General features: G+C 40.9%; 1 protein-coding gene across 3 annotated transcripts; it reads left to right on the top strand.

Annotated features, from left to right (window-relative positions):
• The first annotated feature begins 10,426 nt into the window (after nt 1-10,426).
• On the top strand, nt 10,427-25,436 carry LOC131237609 (uncharacterized). 3 transcript variants are annotated; one of them, XM_058235473.1, is made up of 5 exons: nt 10,427-10,854; nt 10,936-11,104; nt 21,062-21,327; nt 22,583-22,963; nt 25,403-25,436. In XM_058235473.1, the coding sequence occupies exons 1-5, from the start codon at nt 10,838-10,840 to the stop codon at nt 25,419-25,421; spliced, it is 852 nt and encodes a 283-aa protein (XP_058091456.1). In that variant the 5' UTR covers nt 10,427-10,837; the 3' UTR covers nt 25,422-25,436. The 3 variants fall into 3 exon arrangements, with proteins under 3 accessions (XP_058091456.1, XP_058091458.1, XP_058091457.1); XM_058235475.1 differs by lacking the exon at nt 25,403-25,436 and adding an exon at nt 24,627-24,880 and having other exon boundaries at nt 10,428-10,854; XM_058235474.1 differs by lacking the exon at nt 25,403-25,436 and adding an exon at nt 24,491-24,521 and having other exon boundaries at nt 10,428-10,854.
• The last annotated feature ends 1,891 nt before the right edge of the window (nt 25,437-27,327 follow it).

The following is a 27,327-nucleotide window of genomic DNA, read 5'->3' as shown; positions in this document are numbered from 1 at the left end:
GTCTTGGCCACCCTCTGGAGTAGATGGACGGTCCAGATCAGCGATCCGGATGATGGGTGGGGCCCACTAAGCAAACTCGACCGGACAGCGTCCAACTGTTGGGATTCCTACACGAGATGGGTCAGGTCAGCCCGACTTTGACCGGGCTACCCGACCGGTGCACATCCAATGCACATGTATTGTGTGCACGCGGATCCCCATGTGGGGTCCATTGTGATGTAGATGAGAAATCTGCTTCGTCCATCCATTTCCTCATTTAATTTAAGGGGTTGAGAGCAAAATTGAAGCATATCCAGAGATTAGCTGGGCCCCAAATCGCTGATATGTGGGCTGATCTGTCCGTTGAGCAACTTCTAGAGGGATCCAAGAGCTTAATTTCGACGTGTACGGTTAATTTAGGGTCCTCAGGCCAAATATAAAGTTTTGAGCCAAACGGATGGTGGGAACCTTGTGATCTTACATTCAGGATGACTTTTTAGGCCTCTTGAACTTGATTTTCTCAGATATTTGGCGTGTAAATTCTTTGATCTCGGTCCCCTAGAGTTCGTCCCTTGCCTAGGTGACTTCTGAGTGTTAAATTCATGCTTTTAGTACCCTTTTTCAGTCCAGACCCTTAATTTTATATTGCAACACAAACACAATTAAAATAGGTTGTTAAACAGTATCATGTTCGTAAATTCAGGTAATAACTGGGGTCTAATATGCAATATTTAACCCTCAACATATAGGCTCACCTCAAGTGTTAAGGGTCAGTAAGTGGCAACGCAGACTAGTTATATTGAAAATTTTTAAGGATCTTTGGAAATTCAAAATAGTGAAAATCCAGAACGTTACAAGAACTCATCATTAAGGTCACATTACAATGATCCAAATTACAAGGTCGCAATGCTAAAGTGGTGGCTAAAAAACCACTAATATGTTCTGCACTAGTCAAAGAGGAATCGATGGCATAGAAGGCTCAAAAGGTTTACACCTTCGACATCACTAGAGATGAGGATATATTTGACATTTTGTTGGTTGGGAAATTTATCAAAATACCTATGAATTATAAGATACCCTCAACCGACAAGTTACAAAAGACCAAATAATGCAAATGACACAAAACTCGATTCAATTCAACTGAAAAATGTGTTGTGTTCAGGAACATTATCCAGGATCACATCGATCGTGGATTACTGAAGTTTCCGAAGAAATGTGAGGAAGCCATGCTGATCGATACAAACTAGTTCCCATCTAACCTCGAGGTCAACATGGTAACGACTAATATGAGGAATCAGCCGTGGTTGAAGGTTGATCTCGGAACAGGCTATCAATGAGAAGTGTCACATCGATCATTATGAGGGCGTAGTTGGCCCTCTCACTCAAACAATAATCGGTCGACACTGTTACGAAAGCCTGTCAAGGTTCTCATCTGTGTGACTGGTGTGCTCGAAGAACTGTTTCTGGATGGGGGATCCTCCAAGGCCAAAATGAGGAGGTTATTACGTGGTCCCTCGGCTAGTTAGAAGTAATGATCGTCACCGATCACAATAGATGGCTCCCACTTACCACCAACGAATGGAGCCACCAAGCCAAAGGATGGTCAAACCCCCTGTAACTCGAGAAGGAATATGGAAGCAGGTTACACACCTGAAATTTCCATCGGTACCAGAAGCATTAACCCGGACCCAAAAACATTGATAACAAAGGCGTCAAGCCGTGATAAGAAGGGAATTAGAGGAAACGCGAGGCCTTTTTGGTCAGAAGTGAGCTTGCCTAAGCCTTTCTAGAGAATCCCAGTACTCGAGGGTCGTGTACTCGTAAACATACTGGGAGCAATACTTTCTCCCGTGTTACAAAACCAGGACTCAAATGTTGTCGACCAAACTAATCAGTCAATGAGTCCTAATGGGGAGGACAATGGTGGTAACTTATTAAACTACCTCAACGATGAGTGTTTTCTGACAGATGAATGGTTGACTAATGAGCTATCATTGACTGCTGAAGCATTGAAAATCGTCTCACTAGCTAATGATTCGGTCAAATTTACAGCTGATGACTGCGTGAATCAGACAAAAGATGTCATAAAGGAAACATACCTTGAAACACTAAGGGTGCAATGTCCAAATAATGAAAGTGTGTTTGGGACATTGCTACTAGTTGTATTATATTGCAATATGGTTTTCACATTGCCATCTAGTTTCCAAGCTAGACCTACTCAGCCAAATAGGATGGTGGGCGATGCGGAAGAGTATACCCCCTAATAATAATCAAGCATGTTTCTTTCCCATTCGAAGAAGACGCTAGAAATGAATCCAAGGCTGACGAAGCCCCGCATATTAATATTATCACATTAGAGGCAGGGATACATCTGAAAGGATGATTATCGATAAACCTACCATTGGCATGACGCAACATCTCAAGCTGTTATACATATCTGTTCACCTCGAAGGATGCCCCGTTACTTGAATTTTGGTCAACAATGGGACTGCGGTTAACTTGTTGCCATTAAGAATGACAGCTACATTGGGAAAAACTCCGACCGATTTAATTCCATTAGAAGTGACCGTTAGTAATTTCGTCGGCCATGTCACGAACACCCATGGTATCTTACATGTCGACCTGTGTAACATCTTTGATTTTCACTGTTTTGGATTTTCAAAAATCTATCAATTTTTATTTTTTTTATTTTATTTAATTAACCTAAATATTACTTAATAACCATTAACACTCAATGTCAGTTTATATAGGGTGTACCAGTGAAGAACCGCACAAGTCCGGTTAATCATGTAACGTCCCGTCCAACCAGAACAGTGTACTGAGGCGTCCTCGTAGGATTTGCCGCAGGACCGTTCGTTTAAACTACTCATGGTTTGGTGCCATAATTAAATTAAGTTAGGATTAACCCATTAGAGTAGACCAGTCGGGTTGTGATTGGGCCAAGTGCGGGCCGTCAAGCCAAATGACCATTTACACTTGGCAGCAGCCCGTGCGGGCTATACCGCGACATGGGAAGGTCAGAAAATTATAAAAATTGAGGGGAGCATAGATCTCACTGGGCTTGGGGACCATCGCGGACCACGGACCCAGTGGACACCCAGAAGTGTAATCTGGCACTTGCCAGATGCGCCCCACCAATGCTAAAATTGGAATCTGGCACGTGTAAATAAAACTGAAATGTAAGACATTTCAGCCATCAAATTTCTTCACAATTTACGATGAGGGTCTAATGTATTTTTCTACACCCGCCCACAAAATCTGGGTCCCGATCGTGGCACGGTGACCGTTGATCGCAAATCAGACCCGTGCGACCAAACCCCATATCCGATCATCCCCAAATTTTGCATGGCCCTTCATCGGGACATGGAGCACCTATCCTATAAGTTTTATGGCCAGAGGGCCACCAGAACTACCCCGATTCTCCAAATAATCTCTAAACCGCTCGTTGGTGGACCACTAGTTCCAAAACTATAGAATAATGTCCGTCTCATTGGGCTTGACGTCCATCGCGGGAATCGGACCTGGGTATGGTCCAGAACTGGTCAACTTGAGCTGAAGGACGAGTGCATGAGAAGTGCAAATACCTTAAAGGAAGGGGTTGGAACTTAAGTGAATTGAGTCGTCCACCCTTATGCAAAGTTGAGGATTTCGGACCGTCGGTTTGCGACCAAACTTTACCCATGGAGTAAGGATATTTCCCTACTCATATCCGTATAGCCGCGGCCCTGATCGACTATCGGTGACCGTTGAACAAACTTCTTATCATATCTGTCGATCAGCGCATCCAAATGGCGGGCCGATCATATCCATACATAGATCATCATTAGGGCTAGCTATCCTACGGTGTATATTGACTTGTACACCCCATAGTGGGCCTTAGAGCTTAGAAAGACCCTCTCATAGGTCTAGTATAGTAAAAACCTAGCACTTGGGGCCATTTGCACCAAATCTGGCATTATAAAAGGGCCTCATTTGAGGCACCCCTCTCCCCATACGAATTTTCCCTAGAGAAGGAATGAGAGAAGAGAGAAAAGGGAGAAGAGAAAGAGGAGAAAGGAGGAGAAAGAGAGAGGAAGAAGAAGGGAAAGGAGTATGTGGTAGGAGGTGGGGCCCAAGGAAGCTCAACCTTGCAAACTTTCTACCCATTCTCCAAGGAAACCTCCACCAAACCCACCCATGCCAAGAAGCGGAGGTAAGAATGGTATATTTCCCTTTAATAGAGCAACTTATTGTAGATTTCTAGGCATTAATGTTATCTTTCTTGATTTTGATTTAGGAAATGGTGATTTTACCCAAATCCCTAAACCCTAAGATCTCAAAGAATGGAAATCTCCCCTTAAGGTGCAGACTATTATCCTTAGGTGGCCTAACACCAATTATAGTTGGAGTTTAATGATTTTGTTTGCTTGGTATGTTGTATGAAAGAATCTAGAGGAACCTAGGGATGACATATTGTTGGAATTGTATGAATTGCATGTTTATTCCTCTTTAATGTTAAACTTGCCTCTCTCATGATTAGTGTATGGATGATTACATGCTCATGTTTGGTTAATTTCTTCTTCTCATATGTGTTGCTTCATCTTGTGTTTGATTCTTTTGCTCTTATGTATTTGATCCCTTGAGGTGTAGGAAGTGCTTAACTTCCTCACCAACCCACACCACACACATACACCTTATTCATGATATTAATAGTTTGCTTGCTAGAGAAATTTGAATTGTATGTTGGGTAACATGAGAATATGGTGTTGAATATGTTTGATGGTACATTAGTAGTTGGCATGCTATGAATCACTATTCCTACCCTTGGGTTGGTCAGGAACATGAGGAGAGCGAAGGTGGTTCCGTTGGTAGGACCACCTTGAGGCTAAACCCATGGGTTTGGACGAGTACGTGTGGGCGGCAGTAGTTAGGCTACATGGGTCGCTTGTACCCGATGTCGTTCCGCCACATACTTGCATGGGCTCGTGCGGTTTAGTCCACTGGCTAACCCACCTAGTTTGTTAACCTTATTTGCTCACATATGTATGGAAACTAGAACACCCAACCACCATTGTAGCCCATCGATACCGGATGGAATATTGATCCACAGTCTCGTGAGCCGGGCATGGTGGAATGGGACACTATCTCCGAGCTGTCGGCCTACGCTAGGGTGACGCGCCTCCCTGTAGTGACCGCGAGCGACCCCACATTCAGTACCCCCATATGCTTGAAGTCGGGGATGGGAAAAACCCGACGGGGTCAAGGATCGCGGGGTCTCGGCCTCACACATTGGGGGGTCTTGGCCTTGCAACTAGTTCAGGGCATTTGATACGTGGGGTGTATTAGATTCCCAAATCTGCTGGATGAATGGACTTAACTAAGAACCCGGTTAACATCATCATTGCATAGCATTAGCTAGGTTGGCGACTCGGCAGTCGAGGTCGCACTGAGGGAGTGTTAGCATTAGCGATCGTTAGATGGTGTCGCACGAGGGAGTGTTGTGGTGAGGGCATACATCATATCATCCTGCATGCATGCGCATTAACAAGACTAGATAGATGTTTATGATTGATTGCTTTTCATTAAATTCTTATTATAATTGATGCTTGTTACAACTTAAGACTAATGGCACCTACTGAGTTGATCACTCACTCCCACTCTGGGACGGTGTTTTAAAACACCAACCAGACCCGTTCTTAGATGCAGGTGATACAGATTTCGTGGAGCCTGCTGATGCGAGCCTCGAGGAGGAGGACGAGTTCTCTTACTTTCAGCTGATGGATGGTTCCCCGTCGGCCTAATAGACAGGATTTAGATCGCCGAGTTGTGGACTCAACCCTATTCTTTTAGACATGATATTCCTTTTGTGATTTTGTTGAGCAACGCCTGATGCGACCTTTTTTAGATCCTTTTGGACCTGTATATAATGATCTATTTTTATTTCAGCAGACTAGTTGTGATCGTACTTCATGTTTCAAGTAATTCCATGCTGCGCCTTTAAACCTAGATTAATCGCATATTAATGAAAACCGATTATAAGTGACCCCGGGAACTCGGGAGTCGAGCGTATGCACGACCCCCGATTTTCAGAGTGTTATAATTGTTGGGACCAAGACAATATTAGCACGGTTTTTCATAATTAATACCTCATCAAGCTATAATGCATTTTTGGGAAGGGACTGGATTCATTCATTTACATACATCCTGTCCTCCATATACCAGTTCGTGATTTTCTGGAATCAAGATAAGTTCGAGTTAGTCCTAGCCAATAAGAAACCTTTCTTGGCCACTTCGAATGCCAATGAGGCTTATTATTATGAAGAAGAAGTGAGACTGATTAGGTTCACTAGAATGAATAAATTTGGTCGTCCAACTGGAATATCAATGAAGAAGAATCCAAAGAGTATTGTGCATGTCATTCCCAGAAGTAATGCAAGTGAGTGACACCCTATCGAGGGACATTGTTTCTTATTGGCTGGTTCCACACTTAATTATCAAAGAAATTCCATGATCAGAATGCCATAAAGTGAGATCCACCAAGCCCATTTCACGGCCAAAATAAGAAAGCTCAAAGAGAGCCTGAAAGAAATGGATGATCGATGCCTTATGAATTTGACCGATATTGAGGATTTGACCGAAGAGGACGACATCGAACTTGAGGAGGCTCCTCATGATACGGAGGATTCTTGACCCCAAGTCCAGGGTTCGTTGGTCGAAGTCAAGGATTAGGATCATCTAATTAAAGTGACTTGAAAGGCATGGGTAATTAAAGGTGGGTCATTAGTGATGGAAGGCCTTTATTAATGATTAAACCTCTTTGTTATGCTTGAGATGGGCCATTCATTTTCCAAATCAAGGATAAGGATCATCCAATCAAAGTGACTAGAAAGGGATGGGTAATTAAAGGTGGGTCCATAATGACCGAAGGCCTATACTTTACCTCTTTATTGACGCTTAAACTACTTTATTATACTTGACATGGGTTATTCATTTTCCAAATCAAGGATCAGGATCGCTCAATCAAAATGACTTCAGAGGGATATGTAATTAAAGTTGAGTCCCCAATGACGAAAGGCCTGTATCAATACAATCAAAATGACTTCAGAGGGATATGTAATTAAAGGTGAGTCCCTAGTGATGAAAGGCCTGTATTAATATGGATTGTACATTTCCTAAACCATTAATCCAATGGTTAGTATCGACCAATTGAAATGATTCGAGAGAGGTAAATCAAAGGTGAGCCCCATGATGGACAGTCCACTTCAATACGTATAACTTTTTACCATACTTAATGTGAACCATTCATTTCCCACACCATTAATCCAATGGTTACAATCATATGATCAAAGCGAATTGACATGTGTTGATTAGGTGAAGCCCATCTACATTGATTTGATGTGTGTTTAAGTCTTCAGAAAGCTGGCCCATCTTCTGAGCGATTTTCACGGGTTGGCCATACTCCTAAGTCACGGACTGGGCCAAACACTTGCATGACTAAATAGGTACCAAATCACAAACATAGTACAAAATTTATATGATAACTGATAAGCGGCTTATATATATATATATATATATATATATATATATATATATATATATATATATATATATATTAATGATTGGATTCTCTGAAATGTGGCCCCACATTCCTTCCACGTGTGTGGCCAGCCATTTAAGAGGACCTCCTGATTTTTGAGCCAGGTCTGTGGCTTGGATTCGACACATGTGGGAAGTTATTTGTGAGCGTTGAACCGGCGTCTTGCATTCTAATGGGGTTTCCATTACTAGTGGTGACCACTGCTCCATCTAATATGGAGTTTTGCATCGTGCATCCACCAAGCGACATAAAAAATCAACGGTCTGGATTAGGATATCATGAGCCACACCTATCAGAATTCAAAACATCGTGTATACCGTGCAGAGATGCCGGTGACCTATCAATCATTCTTTTAGGTTTGCTGTTATGGTGTACGCAAGGATTATAGCCGTTCGATCTGGGATCACGTCCCAAACAATCCAAACCGTTTATATGGTGGTTCTCACCGTCAATGGGGGATGAGAAAAATAAATATTTAAAATAGATTATTCAACCCTTTTATAGTTTACATGTTGCCTTTGAATATAAACTGTCGACCTAACAATAATTTTCTTGGCAGAAGTTCAGTAGCTGCCAAGCAAAATTTTTGACCCACACGCCACTATACGTTAGATCAACGGCTTCGATCATCGATATATATATATATATATATAACTTCGTATCCAGTGGCTAGCGTACCTACATTCCCAACAACGGTTAGTACGGTCGGGAAGTGGTAAGTCACTCGCTGGACAGAGTCGTGGCACGCGTGACAACATTTCAAACGTGTGAGATACCCTGGCCATGTATCATGCAGGAGAAATTTGATCATAACTTGCGCAAAAGTCGATATGGGACGAACGGTGCGACGATTATATGAAAAGTGGTAAGAAAAGAATGATCAACGGTTCATATTCAAATTATTTATACGCCAAAAATAATGAGTCTGCCAGCCCTGTTTTCGATTCCTAGTACCCTTGTAAAGTATCCTACATGATGGACGGATAGGATCTCATATATACGTACCATGATAGCAAGTGTTTCATGATGGTCCCGTCCATCTCATGCGAGCGAGTATACTCATCATTCCTCGATAAGGCAGGTAGCGTTCTGAGTAAACTTTGTGGGGCCCACCGTGATTTATATATTATATCCGCTCGGTCCATCCATTTTAAAATATAATATTAGAGCTTTCATAGGAAAATGAAGCATATCCAATACTTAAATAGACCACACCACAGGAAAAAGTGTGAATTGCATCCCTACCGTTGAAGCATTACTGTGGAATACAGAAGCTTTGGATAAATCTGATATTTTTTACCTTCATCCATGTCCGTGTGATCTTATGAGAAGGTTGGATGATAAATAAACATCACTGTCGGTCTTAGGAAGGATTCAACGGTGGCTCTGTTTCCTGTGGTATGGTCCACTTGAACTTTATATATGCTACAATTTTGGGCCCAACGGCTGAAATGAGCTGAAAAAACGGATGAACAGACTGATAAAATACATACATTCACGGTGTGCCTATCAGAGTTTACTCGGTATAATAGAAGAGTACCGAGTAACTCAGCAGGCAATCCAATTTCGAGCTGATTCTACAAGACTGTGCGGTGCCAACATGACGTATGGCTCACATCCAATCTATCTATGAGGTAAGCCCCTTTAGTTCCAACTAGTATTCCAAAACTCAGTTAGATCCAAAACACAGGCACGTCACACCACATGGAAAGTTAAGAGGGTAGACACCCTCCAGTAAAACCGGAAGCTAGCTGGGGCCACCGTGATTTTGTGAGAAATCCATACCGTCCGTCGTTTTTCCAGCTCATTTAAGAATATGATCCACAAAATGAGGCAGATCCAATATTAAGTGGGCCACACGACAGGGAAAGGTGGGAAGGGAAATGCGTAAAGATGAAACCTTCCTGGGTCCGCCGTGATGTTTATATCCCATCCAAACCGTTCATAAGGTTATTCCCACTGCGATGAACTGCAAATTTCGTGTTGTGTGGCCCACTTGAGTTTTGGATCTGCCTCATTTCTGTAAAGATGGAAGGGGTATATTGGAAACGGATTGGCTACTCCCCCTAACACCAGCCAATGGCTGGTGGTCGGTGCTCCGCGGCCCCACCATGATGTATTTGTTTCATCCATGTCGTCCATATATTTTTAAAGATCATTTTAAGATATGAGACCAGAAATGAGGTATATATCAATCTCATGTGGACCACATTACAGGAAACAGCTTTGAATGAGTATCGACCATTAAAAACATTTTGGGGGCCATAAAAGTTTTGGATAAGCTGATTTTTGTTTTTTCCCTTCATCTGTGCCTGTATGACCTAATCAACAGATTGGATGTCAAATAAACAGTACAGTAGGCCTTAGGAGGATTTTAATGTTGGATATCCAATAACTAAGTTTTTCATTTTTTGTGGTGCACCTGAGATTTACATCTATCTCGTTTTCATTTTCAAGCATTAAAATGATCTTTAAAAATGGATGAACGGAATGGATGAAACACATACATCATGGTGGGTCCCACAGAGCACCGACCATCAGCCACGGGGCTGGTGGCAGGGGAGTGGCCAATCCGTTTCCGGGTATCTTTCTCACAAACATCACGTTGGGCCCCACCTAGCGTATGACCGCAGGAACTTCCCGCGCGTCGGCGGCAGCAGGCAATCCGCGTCCACAAAAATCTCCCACATCGTGTGGGACCCACTTTTTCTATGCACCATCGATTACATTCAGAAGACGTGCGTCACCGACTCACCACGATGAATAAACACGCCAAAAATTTCAACCATTAAAAAAACATAAATGTGGGCCATTCGATGCGATTTTAGCAATTGTAGGCGTGATTTCATATGTCGTGACCTACAGTGGATGTAACATGTTCAGAACAAAATGTCGAGACTGACATGATGGACGAATTGGATGCACTTGAAACATCACGGTGGGCCCCAAAAGCCTATTTTACAAACGTTGTAGAGGAACTGAACTCCTGATTAATTAAACCTTCGTCCGGTACTTATTTACAATTCTAACAATTGCCACCGACGAACGGACCCTACTCCACTGCCACGTGTGCATCATCTGTCGTCAACACCGAAGACGATATCAGAAGTCCAAAAGAGAGAGCAAGCACCTTCTTCCCAAAGAGACCCACCATTCGCAGCCTCTTCCCAAATTGCCCTCGATTTTTCCGAATTGCCCTCGGAAGTTTCCTCCCTCCGTCCCGATCGCAAGTTTTCCTTCATTGCCACGTGGCGGAATCTGGTGAATTTTATCTGGAACTCCATGGATTACCGTCAAAGGTTTGGAATATCAGTCCTTTGATTTATTTTTTATTTTTTCTAATTTATGTTTTTGAAATTCATTTTAATTATTTGATGTAGAAAAGAGAGGAGCGGAGAGGAAATGTCGGTAACGCATGCCGATCTTGAAATCGGACGGCGGAGCAGAGATCTGGGTGGGAAGGCAGGGACGGCTGTGATTGTTCTCTGCCTTTTTTGCGGGCTTCTGGCGTTCGTGTTCTGTGTTCTTGCAGAACGGTGGAGATCCATGGTACGTACACTTCTGACCGACACTTTATGAAAGTGTCGGCCATTCGTGCGAGATGAAAGGGGCAATTGGGAAGCACGTGCCAACTTGACACACGTGTGAGATATCCTTGCCAACCATTGGATGAATCCGGCCGGGAGAAATATGGATGGGCGGATAGAAATTTACCAATGGCATATTCCTGGCCCAGGTCCTGACACGTACGGAGAGGAATGTTCTCGTACACGTGTCGTGTTTGCACGTGTGTGGAGATTCGCCCTTCAGTATCTCCTCCGCAAATCGGTTTATAGGTATGTTTGCGTGAGTGGGGCTCATGGCTATCAAGACCGTTGATCTGATACAATTCGTTGTTGACGGGATGATTAGGATCATCTGATCGACTATCCTTCTGAACGGTCTTGATCTCGTACGTGTGTGCGAATTGCACTGATTAGAGTCAGATAGCTCACACTTAGTTCAGCACCATTTTGAAAATGGTGGTGACTCATCATCTCACAGGTGCCACTCATGTAAAGCTATACAGACCATTCAAATTGTGGGTCAAATACCGTGGATGGAGTGCATCTCTAAAATTACACACATCAATAAATCCTGACCATCTAATGAATGGCTATCAAATGGACGGTTAAAGATAAAATAGTGTAGTCCAAGATCGAAATAACCGAAAATCAGATGGTTGTATTGTAAGGGCGCGGATTTAGGTAACAGTGGGGCCCACCTTGATGTATGTGTTGTATATACACGCCGTCCATCCGTTTTTCCAGCTCATCTTAGGTAGACCACGCCACAGGAAACGGTGGTGATTAGATATTAAAAACTTCTGGTGGGCCACAACAGTTTTTAATCAAGCTGATATTTGTATTTTTCCTTCATCCTTGTTTGTTTTACCTTGTCAACGGGTTGGATGGCAAATAAACATTACGGTGGACCCCAGTAAGTTTTACTGTAGGCGCTCAATGACTACTTTTTCATATGGTGTGGTCCACCTGAGATTTGGATCTGCTTCAGCTTTGGGCACACGTACTAAAATGAGTTGGAAAAGCAGATGGACGGCGTGGATACGTAATACATACCTCAAAGGTGGCCCCCACGGTCACAACCTGACTGAATCCGCGCCAGTCTTATTGCTGTAAGTTTTAGGCTATGCGTCTTCCACGGTTGGGCTACCCATTTGAATGGCGTTGGATCAACGTACAACTTCGCCGTGGGTACGTTTGAAGAGCCACCTTTAGCTTCTAAATGGTGCAAAACTAGCGTAATCCTTGAAGATTTTCTTGAACTTCTATATCGTATAGTGCATAATACGAAGTAGTTCGAATGTCCATCGTTGGGGCCACCAATATTGACTAATTGGGAGGAGGAATTTTATAGTACATGGCCCCACAACATTAAACAAGATACACGCATTTTCGTTTCTACCAAGTGGAGGGTTCGGAATCCAGACCATTGGTCTGTTGTGTCACACCTTGGATCGACCATTTCTTAAATCTATCGGATATAAAGGTTCCAGAAACGATGTTAGGACATTTTTCAGTTGAATGTGGACAGCCGTTGTATTTATCTTCTTAACCATCCATATTTAGGCTAGAAACCTGAAGGTTGATATTATCTTTCGAGGAGATTTTTGTATAATAATTCATCATCATTCGCGAGTAACATATCAGCGGTCTGGATCACGGGATAATAGGCCAGACTTGTCATAATTGAAAGCAGCTCCTACCGTGGAAATATTCTAGCATGTATAATGTAAGGGAGCGGATTAGGTGTGTCCGCGGCCGCACCCAAAACGGTGAAGTCCTTACCGTGGGGCCCACCTTGATATATTTATTCTATATCCATGCCGTCCATCCGTTTTTTCAGATTATTTAAGAATATGAATCCAAAATCGAAGAAGATCAAAATCTCAGGTGGACCATACTATCGGAAACAGTGTTGATTGAACGATCTACCAATAAAAACTTCCCAGGGCCCACTGAAATGTTTTCGCGATGTTTATTTTTCATATAACCTGTTTACAAGGTCACGTAAACCTAGATGAAGGTACAAAACACATATCAGTTTGATCCAAAACTTTTGTGACTCATTAATAGTTAATAATCACTTTTTCCTATGATATGGTTCACCTGGGGTCGTTTGGCACCTTGGATTGGAGGGGATTAGAGGGGGTTTCAACTCCCCTTTGTTGTTTGGCAGCATAAAGCAACTGGGGATTGCCAATCCAGAGGGTTCCCAATCCCCTCTTTGAGGGGGTTTGTAATCCAAGGTGAGAGCTTGGATTACAGCTAAAATCATTTCAATAGTTGCAGGTATAAATGTATGTCACTGTACATTATCATTCTACTGGGCACATGGCCCACTAACGATGATCAGCACCATCCAAACATTGTTCATGTAGATCAGTACCGTCCAAATATTGTCCAGCACCATCCAAACATTGTTTATATTAATCAACGATTAAAAATCATTGGTTAGTCACTCGGACATGATCTTGTGCTTGCGATTCATCTGAGACTTGGAATTTCATCATTTTTAGGCAAAGCATATATTTTAGCGGGCTTATCACAACCATAGTGTCAAAATTTATATATCTCACTAATTGAGGATATTAAAGTTGATTTAGTAATTAAATTCAAACCCCCGTAAATATACCATGTATAGGTATTTTTGAATTAAAGTTGATTTACACTCCAGGGTGCCAAACACACCGAGAGGATTGCCAATCCAGGGGTTTCCAATCCTAGGGGTTGCGAATCCGGGGGTTCCAAATCCACGCTCCCAAACATGTAGATTTCTATCTATTTGATTTTTATTTTTTTTTTCTCTTGCCATAAAATGATCTTTTAAAAACGGATGGACGGAGCCGATATAGAATACGTCTATAAAGGTGGGCCCGCATTAAGAGCCGCACATAATTCGCTGCCATGGTGTAATTCCCAACTTTCGCGTAATCTCTCCTACCCTCCTGCCGGTTCCGATCGAAACTAAGGTACTTGCCCGCATATTTGCACCGTATACACGAGTTTTCATCTCAGACAAGTACGGACGCGGATTGCATACTGACAGCGTGTAGCGAGTGGCTATTGACAGTGCTATGTGGGCCCCACCAAGATTTATGTGTCCTATCCACGCCACCCATCCATTTTTACGGACTATTTTATTTCATGGGCCAAAAAATGAGACATGTCTAAATCTTATATAGAGCACACCATAGGAAAGAGTGGTGATTGAACACTCACCATTAAAAACTTTCAAAGGCCCGTGAAAGTTTCGAATTAAAATTTTTATCCGTTCGTTCAAGTGTGCGTGACATAATCAATAGGTTTGGATGACATAAACATTACATCGAGACCTAGGAAGTTTTTAATGGTTTAAAGGCAGGTATTCAATTCCTCTTTTTCACACACACACACACACATATATATATATATATAGACACACACAAAGAGGAAAAGATTCTAGAGGGCTGAGCTCATGGGAACTCCATGTGAGGTTGAGCTATGTGGCCCCACCATGATGTGTTGAACTTCAACGCTGCATTTGATGGGTCCCCTTTTAAATTATGGGATATCCAAAAAATCAGCCGTATACGAAACTCCAGTGGGCCATACCATCTAAAATCATGTGAAGACATGCCCAAAACATATAAAAGCACTTGGTGGGGTCCACATGAAATTTGGATGCGTCTGAAACTTGGTTTAACCCCTCATCCATGTGGGACACACATAATGGATGGGTTGAATTTGTGAACCACATCTCAGTGGGCCTAAAAAATGATTATGAATGTTTTAATGGATGGTAACCCTTCTCAACTTTTGCATGTGGTGTGGCTAACAGAAGTTACGGATGGACTTGATTTTTAATCCCTGGGCCCACCATGGAATGGTGCATCTGACTGATGGGGTAGATGTTCGACACGCATCATGGTGGGGTCCACACAGCTTGACCTCATGGAGAGTTCCCATGAGCTCGACCGTATAGAACCTCTCTCTCTCTCTCTCTCTCTCTCTCTCTATATATATATATATATATATATATATGTGCATGTGATGTGGCCAACAAAAGTTATGGATAGACTTGATTTTTAATCCCTGGGCCCACCATGGAATAGTGCATCTGACTGATGGGGTAGATGTTCGACATACATCGTGATGGGGTCCACACAGCTTGACCTCATCGGGATTAACCACGAGCTCGACTGTATAGAACCCCTCTCTCTCTCTCTCTCTCTCTCTCTATATATATATATAGAGGCATGCTCACCTACGCACCTACGCACGTGCGCACCTATGCACATGTGTCGTGAGTGTCGAATCCGAACGGTCCATAAGATGCAAAATCCCATGAAACTTTAGGGCGTGAATTTTAACCCTGATATAAGATTCTGGTGGGCCATAGCAAAGATAAATTCAAATCAAGGGAAAAAACTGTTTGCATTTTTATGGCTCACCTAAGTTTTGGTTCAAAGTAAAAATTGGTACTGGAGGGTTTTATGAGGTTCTGCTTCATGTGGACCGTTCAGATTTTCGAGACTCATCAAATATGATGAGTTCTCAAAAAAGTTCGTAGGTAGTCCATGCAAACTGGTTCGCAGGTGAACATTCCACTATATATATATGTATATATATATATATATATATATATATATATATATATATATATATATATATATATATATATATATCATACAGGCCTACAGAGCACTGTAAATAGCCACCCTGTTAATAGGCAATCAGTGTCCGACAAGTAGGGGTAATTGTTTGGTAATCCAAGTCATTTATACAGACGTGGATTATCGCTCATAGCAATCTTGATGTGACGTCACCAAGATCTGTGGGTCCATTTTGAATTATATGTTACATCCACACTGTTCATCCATTTTAATAGGTCATCTTAGAGCATGAGCCACAGAAATGAGCGGATCCAAAGCTCAAGACAAAAAAACAAAAGGCGATTGAACGCCTCCCATTAATTTCTTAGGGCTACATAAGTTTTTGATTAAACTGGTATTTGTGTTTTCCCTTCGTCCATGTCTATGTTAATTTATAAATAGGTCAGATCTCAAATAAACATAATGGTGGGCCTTAGGAAGATTTCAACTGTGGTTGTCACTGTCCCCACTGTTTTTTGTGGTGGGTCCACTTTAGCTTTGAATTTACCTCATTACAGATGCAAGTGTAATCATTACTTATATGCAGTGTATTTACCTTGTATCTGGAAAATCAAACATGCCCTAAATGATCTCTCCAAATGAATAGACGGTGTGAATACAATATATATAGCATGGTGGGGTCCACATAACTTGGTGACGTCACTTCAGTAGCTGACTTCCATCAGAAGCTAATCCGCGTTGACTTACATCAAAAGCTAATCCGCGTCCCATTTCTACATTGAATTCCAGCTTGGATGGTCCATGCGCGAAAAATTTCGTGGATTAGAGGATACCGAACAATATTTTAGGAGCTTTTTCAGTCGAATACTGGTAGTTGTACTTCCGCTCTTGACTGAAAATGTGTGAGGGCACAAATCAAAAGATCGGGACTATCCTAAAAATGAAAATTAGTACATCCACTTCGGATTACCGAATGGTGGCCCCACTTGCAAACCGTGCAGGGTTGCCACCACGTGTCATACAATTCCTCCATATGCGAAAAAGATCACTTTCAGAGGCCTGCAAACGGATGGGTAGAACCAGATCGACGAGCGCTTACCAGGTCAAGTACGGCGAATGAGTTGAATTTGGGGCATCGTGCCGGTTGCTACGTAGATGTGATTGCGTTGCTAACGATGTAGATGGCCCGTCAACGCGAGACATTTTCCTTTTATGCATTGTATATTCGGCCGTCCATTGGTTTTGCCTGATTATTTTAGTGCGTGGTCCAAAAAAGAAGCAGATACATCTCTTTGGTGGACCAGACAACAGTGAATAATAGTAATTGGCCGTTGAAAATTTCCCCAGGCACAACAGTAAATAATAAGTATCAAATTGATATTTTTGTTTTCCCTTCATCCATGTTTGTGTTTGCAAATAAACATCATGGTTTAATGTGGGGTGTTCAATTAACACTGTTTTCTGTCTTGTGGTCCACTTGAAATTTATACTTGCTTCATTTTTTAAACCATGCCCTGAAATAATATGGCAAAATAAATGAACCACTTGAATATATAAGGTAGAGATAGCCCAATAGTCAGGTTTCCACTACATGGCCAGTTCTGGGGTCTTAGCTAAGTCATGTTACTGCTATTTGTAGCCGTCTACAAGGTCGTAAAAAATAGATGTTGGAATATTTGGTTGGATTAAATAGACTATTAAAATTGAGAATCAAAAAAGAAAATAAAATTTTTGAGAAAGAAGAACTTATTAAATTGAGTCGAGATGTGACTAAGTTACTCGTCTTGAAATCGAATTTGCTCCCCTTGGACAATGTCCCAAGTGTAACAGGTTTTCCTGAAAGTACTGAGTTGACTTAGCGATGAACTCAATAAAATTCTTAAAACCATATCAGAAAGAGTTTTATAAGAAAGATAATATTTTCGTATATTTGAAACTAGAATCGGTAGTTTTTATATAGACTCTGAAGTGGGGCATAAGCATATTTGTGCCCACGCCCAACCCAGCTCGTCGCCTTGAACTCGGGTTCGGCTCGATACGGCTCAACTCGGCGCGCGCGCGTGTGATCAATGACATAGATTAGAGCTATTAACATATCCCTCCTATAGACCAAATTCATATGCCTCCTGAAAGGGGCTCAAGCCCAAGGCAAAAAGACTATCTTATATATAAGATAGTTTTTTTTGTCAAATCCGATGTAGGACAAAACCTACACCTCAAAAACACCAATATTTAAAGGTGGAGGGAAACCACCGAAAATTAGAAAAATCAAAATTTGATATTATTTTAAAACAAAATATAACAATAGAAATGCCAAATGTGAAGATTTGGCATGAGTGGGCAATATCTGATAGGTTCATCAGGATGGCCCACCAATAAACATGCCACTGCCTCAAAATCATGTATGCCCAGTTAGCAGATGGGCCAAACATGTACTTCGAATGTGGACCTCTGGCTATTGTTCCTCTCTATACCTTCCATTTCTGATATAATTGTGGCCCACCTGATGAGTGGAACAGCCAGTTTTAGATCTAAGGAGCATTCAACATGGGGCCCACCTATTGAACGTATGGTATGCTAGTGCATCTGTGCCCTTGTGTTTGATGCATTCCAATTGTGGCTTTGGGCAATATTGGTGGAATTTTGAGGGGTCAACGTTGGGGATGACACGGAAGATCCATTTCTCAAAGCACAAGTGGAAGAGGGTGGTTGATTGGTCCTAGCCTTCCAGACAGTTTCATCTACTGTTAATGGAAAATAGTTCAAATACACGGTACGTAGATCTTATGGTTCTCACCATTGATCAGTGGCTCTTAAAGTGATGGTACAAGAGTAGTTGAGTAGTCAATCGTCAACTGTCAATGTGGGAAAGTGAAGAAAAACAACTGCAAGGATCGTCCTGTTTTCAGCCAATTTGTTGGGGCCAATCCGATAGACAGGATGCCGCTACGTGTCGGCATATTCAGATGAAGTTGCAAGAGAGGTAGTTACAAGCATGAAAAGGAGATCATAAAGAGTCCGAACACCTTTCCCACATTGAATACAAGCAACAGAGATACATGCTTATCATATTTCTAAAGACGTCTTTGACACAGTGATGATACCAAGACACATGGTTAGATATAATCAGACACATTAAATTTTCTATCAAACTATCGAGTACATATCTTAGCATAGCTTAGTCTTATTCTCTCCCCTTCTTGTCCAATGCCATACCGTAGTAAGTCTCGATAAGTTCAACGTAGTGTAGCCTAGTTCTCGCTTCTGTCCGGTGCACATTATTATTGTATCAATTCTTTGAGATGGCTTAGTCCATAGCCATCTTGCCTGATATAATTGCTATCAATAACTTTTCTACTTTGATTTATTTTAATATGACGAGTGATATCAATATTAATTTTAAATTCCTGTTTTGCTTTCCCGTGTTATTTTTTATGGACAAATACGGTCAAATTATCACTGTTGTAATAATAGTCCTTGATTTCAAGGTTTAAAAAGAAAAAGAAAAAAAAAAAAAATCATCTGAAAGACTAACCCTCCCTTCACAAATCATTTGATAATATTGTAAATTGTTGGTTGAGTAGTGAGAGCAATATTTACGGATTTGGTCATTCAACTATTTCAATGATTGAGGTCACCAGGTGTTTGGTTCAATTTGAGTCGATTAGGACTCTGACATTCCTGACATATAAATACTCGCATATGCCGTAATTGGGCCATTCATTGTACGTGTGGCTTGTGTATGAAGTGAATGGCAGCACGTCAACTAACTGCTATTTGTTATACACGGACATCCAAGATAGATATCACAAGACCCGACTCTCCAACTGATACAATACCTGGCTAATTGTAGTTGTAGTTGTACTATGAAGTGGTGAGTCTACGATGTTCCTTCGGTACAACCAACACTACGGTACCTTCTACCTATCTTTACTGACACGCGGATTGCCTGTGACCGATTCCTATAGTCAGAAGCTGTGTGGGGTCCACTGAGACAAATCCACACTCACGTGGGCCACACCACGTGGAATAGTGGGCACTCGACATCCACAGTTGAAAACCGTGGGGGCTGCAGAAGTTGTATAAGGATGATATTTGTTCCTACAGTTTATCTGAGTGGTAATAACCCTATGAACTGTTTGGATAGCGAATAAATATCTTGGTTGGCTTCAGGAAGATTTCAACGGTGGTGGACGTTTCCATTCCCTCTATTTGGTGTGGTGTGGCTCACATGAGTTTTTAAACTCCTGTCTTATTTTGGTATTGCAAAACTGATGGACGGAGTGCATTTGTCACGGTCATCTCTGTGGGGCCCATACTGCTTATGGCCACAGGAACTTCCGGTGCGCATCACCTTCTACCCAATCCGGCCTGTTTGGGAGCGTGGATTTGGAACCTTGGATTCAGGACCCCCGGACTTGAAACCCTGTATTTGAAATCCTCCCTATTGTGTTTGGCACCTGGATTGGGAATCAACTTTAATCCAAAAATAGCTATGCATAGTATATTCACGGGGGTTTGAATTTAATTACTAAATCAACTTTTATATCCCTAATTAATGAGGTATGCAATATTTGATACAATGGTTGTAATAAGCCCGCTAAAATATATGCTTTGCCCAAAAATGATGAAATTCTAAATCTTGGATGGACCACAAGCACAAGATCTCTGAATGACTAATCAACGATTTTTAACCGTTGATTTATATGGATAATGTTTGGATGGTGCTGATCATCATATTAAAGTAATGATAGTGATGCAATTGATAATCTAATTGTTTTTTAATATCATTAGTGGGCCATGTGCCTAACAGAATGATAGTCCGGTGACACACATGTTGCACATGCAACTATTGAAAGGATTTGAAAACCCCAGTTACTTTATGGTGCCAAACAACTGGGGGATTTGAAATCCCCTCAAATCCATGGTGCCAAACGACCCCTAAACCATCCAATGTATAACGGAAATCCTTTCTCTGAATTTGAACCGCCGACTATTACCTTAACAGTCCGTTTGGTATATTACCATCAATCTAGTATGGTTTTCATTTTAGACCATAGATGTGTGGACGTGTTCAAAGATCCAGACAGTTGCAGGACGGGGGCCTCATCTCGGCTGTAGGATATAAAAATATCCAGGTCAGAATATTTACATTCAGGGCCTAACCGTCTTTTCGTGGGCCATAGCTTGAAAGGCCATGACCTTCCAATCTTGAAACCCTTTTTTATACAGCCTCGATCAGAAACGTACCCCATCAGATCAACGGATTGGATCACCGAACCATGGTCCCACATGCATGGAATCATGTGAATGCATCATTGCTAACATTTTTCTCTTTGATTCATTCACAGGCCGGATGGGTTATGGTGATGACTGGCGTGGGAAAGAGTAGATTTGAATGCGTGTATAGTGGAAATGGCGAAATTGCCCTTCTGTGTGGGTTGGGAGGCTTTCTCACCCTAGCCATTGCTATGATAATCCAACATGCTTACATGTGGGTGGCTCTGGTCAGCAGCACATCACCGAGGGTAGGATCGTCCCACCTCACTATTTGGGAAACGGACTCATCCACCAGCTTGTTAGCAAAGCAAGCGGCTATTTTGTTCCTCACTGCATGGTGAGTTTTAACTCTTTTAGTTTTATTTTAACCGCAGATGGCTCAAAAATCTTCTAGATTGGACCACCCTGATGCATTGATCTTTAGATACTAATGGGTGAATGTGGATTGCTGTATTGTTTCTCTGTAACTGTCTATGTGTGGGTCACTGATCAAAGTATGAAATATGGTGGTCTACGAGCTGCTGCTCAATCTATTAGTTATGAAATACCATTAACTCTGCTCAATCTATTAGTTATGAAATACCATTGACTCCATGTACGTTATCAATATCTCTACGTGTGATTTGTTGGAACATGAACTTTTACCTCTTTCCTTTATTTCTAAGAAAGGGATTGAATGTATTGAATAGATATCTTTATTTTTTATTCATCATTCAGGTCTACGTTAAGGGTGTGAAGTGGGCATTCCCTTCAAACAATACAATATTTGATTTTTGTTGACAATGGAGAACATGTCCAATGGACTCCTCTATCTTAAGTAAATGCGGCATCCAAATGCTAGAAAGGTCCCTTGGACATGGACATTCAACCCCTTGATTCCTCTTTATTCTTTATGTGAAAAAAAAAGGGCTATCAATGGGTCCTACAAAGGCTACAATCTCAATTTCACCAATGCTATTGTAGCATGTGATTGTCAGATCCAAGCTGTTCACCAGGTGGGTCTACAGGGTGATATGGCCTGAAAATCATGTTGTTCTCATGTAGAATGCACATGCAGGTCAGATGTGGACTGTTGGTTTTTTTTTTTTTTTTTTTATAAAGTTCCTAAAATTTCCATATTCTTGGGACCCACCTGGTGACCTGTTTTGTCCTATTTTAGGGCAATCCAACATACTCAGTGGGGTCAAGCTGATGAACAGACAGGATCTTGCAAAAACATGACACATTGGCACATGCGAGGTCCTGTTCTGGTGAGTCACTCTCTTCAATCTTCTCATTACTCATGATGATGATGTGAAAGGATGTGTTTGGATGTACAAATAGAACTACAATTTAGAGCCTGATAGTGTGGAATTACAGAAATTGCAATTTCCATATCATTCATATTGCGAATCTTGTACCAAACAGCAATTACATTACTTCCAAGTTGGACTTGAAAAGAACCTAAAGTGCAATTTTAGGGCAACTTGCTCATTGTTAATGCTTGGACAAACTATTTATGCTTGTCACTTACTCTTGGATGAAACAGAATGTTCGTATTTCAAATCAATTGTGCATCCAAAGGCAACATAAGTGTTTTGGTTCAATTGCAGGGTTTGTTTTGGAGTTGCTGAGGTCTTGTTGGTGATCGGAGTGGCAGTTGAATCTAACCACTTGGGAACCTGGAGAGAACCTAGGAAGAACTGCCTAGTTGTCAGGCATGGTTCGTTTCTAGCTGCAGGCATTTTCGACCTGTTTACGGTATTTCTAGCAACCGCCTTTTATTTTGTGGTCTTGAAAATGCTAAGAGTGAGAGAAGGTGAGGCTGCTGTCCAAAGAGAGGTGGTGGAAGTGGCACTCTTCTCTACGCCTCAATCAACACTCTCTGACGCTGTTTCACCGACCCATAATTCAGCTGTGGATTTGGAAGGTGTTGTTGAAGAGTCGCATGCAAGAGACAGACATGTAGAGATTGTGAAAGCATCGGATTCGAGGTGATGTAATTTTCATCACTATAGAGATTTTAGGAATTATCATGTTGTAAATGAAGCCTCTGTTCATGCTTCGATCAATTTTAATTTTGCATGGCTTAATGATAAGGAATGTTATGATGAAAATGACTCTGACCACAAATGTAAAAAAAAAAAATAATTCTCCTTGTTAGTTGTTTACGGCAGAATTGCAATAAAAAATGGTGATGATATCAACTACTCGTTGAATATTTGATGACTCGGGCCTCTTCAAAATCGGAATAGAAGGGAAGATCCTATGAGCAATTTTAGATAGAAATGCATTAATCCCTGTTTTAATTTCACTTGGATAGATGAAACTTCCATTGCAATAATCTTGAAGAGACTAAGCTGGGCTGTACTAAACAAGGCTTTCTTGACTACAAAATACAACATTTGAAGTACTTGAAGAGGCTGTTTGGAAGGGGGACGAGTTGTGACTTTTTTTGTTTTGCTTTGTTTTGTTTATTTGTTTGTTTGTATATTTTATTTTATTTTATTTTTATTTTTATTTTTTTTTTGGATAAAAATCTGGAAATAGAAGTAATTGGAGAAAAAAAAATAAAAAATCCTGAATCGAATTCCCCCAACAGATTTTAGCAGAAGATGAAAGAGTTATTGGAAAAGATAATTGGAGAAGGTAGTGCTTTTAAACGTATTTCTGCTTTGGCTCCAGGAAGTTTGGATAAACCAAACACCCATTTTTTTAAATTGAAAAATCTTTCAAGATTTTATCATCACCATTTAGCTGACTCTTGGTCCCAGGGCTTAGCATCAGGATACAACAGGATGGACAGAATGGATTTTACGCATACAACATGGTGAGCCCCATAGAGTTGGGTGTTGTATGTGCTGCCTAAAACATGTGTTGTATATGATTCCTATCCAAGGCACGAAGAAAAAATAGAAGGTGTAGGTGTATGTGCGTGTGGGCCCATGACTGGCCTTACAGGTGCATAGACCAGGCCTTGTTTGTTATAGGCCTTAGCTTTAGCCTTCTTCCCTTTTTATCTTTGTTTTATACTTTTCTTATTTGTCCTTAGTCTTTCATTAAATTTTCCTTCATAATAAGGGCATACATGTGATCATACATTCCCTCATATTATTATAAATAAGATAGGAATAAACATCTCAACCCTATGTTCTCTCTCTCTCTCGTATTCTCTATTCCTCTCTCAAATTCTCTCCTCCTTTGACATGGTATTAGAGCCTAAGTGCTCCTAGGACTCTTTCCTACTTGTTATTGTTCTTCTTAATCCTATGTGTTTTATTCTTCTAATATTTCTAAACAAGTAGCTCATTTCCTTTGTAATTTTCTTTTCTTGTTTGTTTCCTTTTTTCTTCTTTTTTCCTTCACCCTTGGTGTTTTCCTTCATTTTCTTTGTAATCTTCTTTTCTATTTGTTTAATATTTTCTTCTTTTTCCTTCACAATTTTTTCTTCTTTTTTAATTCGCTTTTCTTTTTTGAAAATCTTTACGCATTTTCTTCACTGACTTCTTGTGATTTGAAAGGGAGGGATCCGGTTGATGTCCTACTGAATTTGAAGACTTTGATATGCATTTGACGCCCTTGAATTTTTGGGTTTTGAATCATGTGTTGTTGGATTTGAATCCCCTTTGCTGATCAGTTAAGTTTTTGGTGATCCAGTTGATGTGCTACTGAATTGGAAGACTTTGATATGCAATTGAAGCCCTCGTTGATTTTTTTGCTGTCTGGTTAAAATTGTTGTTGAAAATTCTTGTTTAATTCCTTTTTTAAAGAAATTTTCTGAAGGATTTGTTGTTTTTTGCTAAATGGTTGGAGGAATTGCTGGATGTTCATGTTTGACAGATTTTTTCTCCAGATTTTCTACATCTAGTTTGTAGCAATAGAAGTTTGCTGGCTACTGTCGTTTTAGGCAATTTTTTGGGCTTCTTTTCTGATTTATTTGTCTAGCCATAGGGTGGTTCCTCTCCTCCTTGATTATCTCACTATTTTTTGAGATTATATTTGACCTCTTCCTCAACTTTTGAGATAGTTGATCTTGTTAACTCTAAGATGGAATGGTTGATGGTTTATTAAAAAAATCATGGTTTATAGATTATCACACATAAATTTAAGTCTAACAATTACTTTCAATGCGCGAAAGTCATTGAGATGTTTCATAAAAGAAAACAGAAGTAGATGACAGTATCATGGAACCTCAACTGTTTAATCCTTCATATGGAGGCTGAAATTTAAATAACTTGCTTTTCATGTCCTAGATTCTAAATTCAATGAAACCAAAAGTTAGCGAAAGCCTTCTTTTGTTATCGACTGCTCATAAGATCTGGCAAATTGTTTTTCATGAGCTCATGAAATATATTGAAGCTGATTGTTCCTTTATTCGTGAGAAGATTGCTGCATGTGTTGTTTTCACTTCATTTGTTCCGTCTTTCGAACAGTTTGCAGTTATCTTCATAAAAGCTCTTACAATGGAAGCCGGAAGACGTGCTCTTCTCACGTTAGGCATGATTGATATTTATGCCTAAACTTGAGAAGTGTAGGTGTATATGTGCGGGCCTATAAATAGGCTCACAAGTACTTAAACTTGGGCCTTAATCTTAGCCTTTTTCCATTTTTCTTTTTGTTTTATACTTTCCTTATTTACCCCTAGTCTTTATTTATTTATTTTTTATATAGTTTTTCTTCCATAATAAGGGCATGTATGTAATTTTACATTCTCTTCTATCATTATAAATAAGATAGGGCTAGACATCTTAGCCCTACTTACTCTCTCTCACACTCTCTCTCTTTCTTTCTCCCTCCTCTGAAAGAAGGTTATTTGTCTAAAGGATTAGAAGGAAAATTTTTTCGATAGAGAAAATAAAAAATCAGAAAAGTGACACAAAGGCTGGCAGTCGAAAATCAATTTCTTCTAGCATTTTTAAGATGTGTGTTTGGTTTATCAAAACTTCCCTGAGAGTAGAAGAAAAATACATTTAGAAGTAGTGCTTTCTTTAATTACTTTTGTTTAGATTGGGCAAATGTGATTCAATTGGAGGGATATGGTATTTAGAGGGAAAATGGAATTCAAATTTAAAAGGAATGAGGCCATCTGAGGTCCGTGCAAGCCTGGCCTGCGATGTAGATCGAATGTCGACCATTCCCATATCCAATATCTTGGGTGGTATCCCCTCTTTCCTATAGACTTTCCTGAATTAATGCTGACCTGCGCTTGCTGTGCAGATATGTTCAGGAGGTAGCCCCATCAAGCCTTTGTTTTTAATCCACCTGCTTGTAGGCCTCTTGGTTAGCTTAGGCGTTGTCCCCCTATTAGTTATGGCATGCAACAGTTTCAAAAAAGCGGCTTATGTAAGGTAATGCAGGGGCATTTTCACACCGGGCTTGAATGGGGTGGCTTGTGGGATGCAGGGGCACACTCGGGATGGGCGGGGATGGGCGGCCTATTTGAGTCAGGTGACTCGTGTGAGATGGGCCCCACCTGTGTGAGGCGGGTGGCTCCGGCCTGTTGTTGTTATGGGGGCCACAAATAAGAAGAGTAAGATCATCTTGTTTATCTTTATCTTGAATATTTTGTCATTCACAGTATAGACAACCAAATGGGGACGTGTACCAAATGACTATTTCTTTCCTACAACACTTCCATGCAGGGAGCCTGTTCAACAAAAAGTTCTGTGGGCCCCACAGTGATGTCTGTGTGACATCTGCTCCATCCATTAGTTATAGTAACTCATGCCAGGAAATAAGGCCAAAATTCAGGCAGATCCATAACTCAAGTGGACCACACCGTAGGACAAACAACCTATGGTTGGTGACCTACATGGTGGACATTTTTTTTACACACACTCACACCTAGACACCGCATGGGTACTTGAACTCATGATCTCAATGTTGTAACTCACAGAGTCTACCACTGAGCCATGAGTAGGGACTTTACAGAGTGGTCGTGGACTGCTGCATACTCACGTTGCCAATGGCAACCTGGCTATTGGATAGTGCTCTATGGCTCCATCATAATGTATGCTTTTCTTTGTTTATTTATTTATTATTATTATTTTTTAAATATCTATGACATATGTAAATTTTAGATTATTATTTTAGGGCATGAGCCCAAAGATGAGATAGATTCAAATATTAGGTGGACCACATCATAGGGAAACAGTAGTAATTGAGCTCCTACTATTAAAAACTTTCAGGGCTCAATGTAATGTTTATTTGTCGTCCAACCTGTTGATTGGGGCACACAGACATGGATCGCAAATATCCACTTTTTTCAAATCATTTTATGGTATAAGCCCAAAAATTAAGGTGAATCCAAGGTTCAAGTGGAGCACACAGCTGGTATTGAATGCCTAACATTAGAAAC

Source organism: Magnolia sinica, chromosome 2 (genome assembly GCF_029962835.1).
Source record: "Magnolia sinica isolate HGM2019 chromosome 2, MsV1, whole genome shotgun sequence".
NCBI classification, from domain to species: domain Eukaryota; kingdom Viridiplantae; phylum Streptophyta; class Magnoliopsida; order Magnoliales; family Magnoliaceae; genus Magnolia; species Magnolia sinica.
This window is presented reverse-complemented; position numbering and strand designations above follow the sequence as displayed.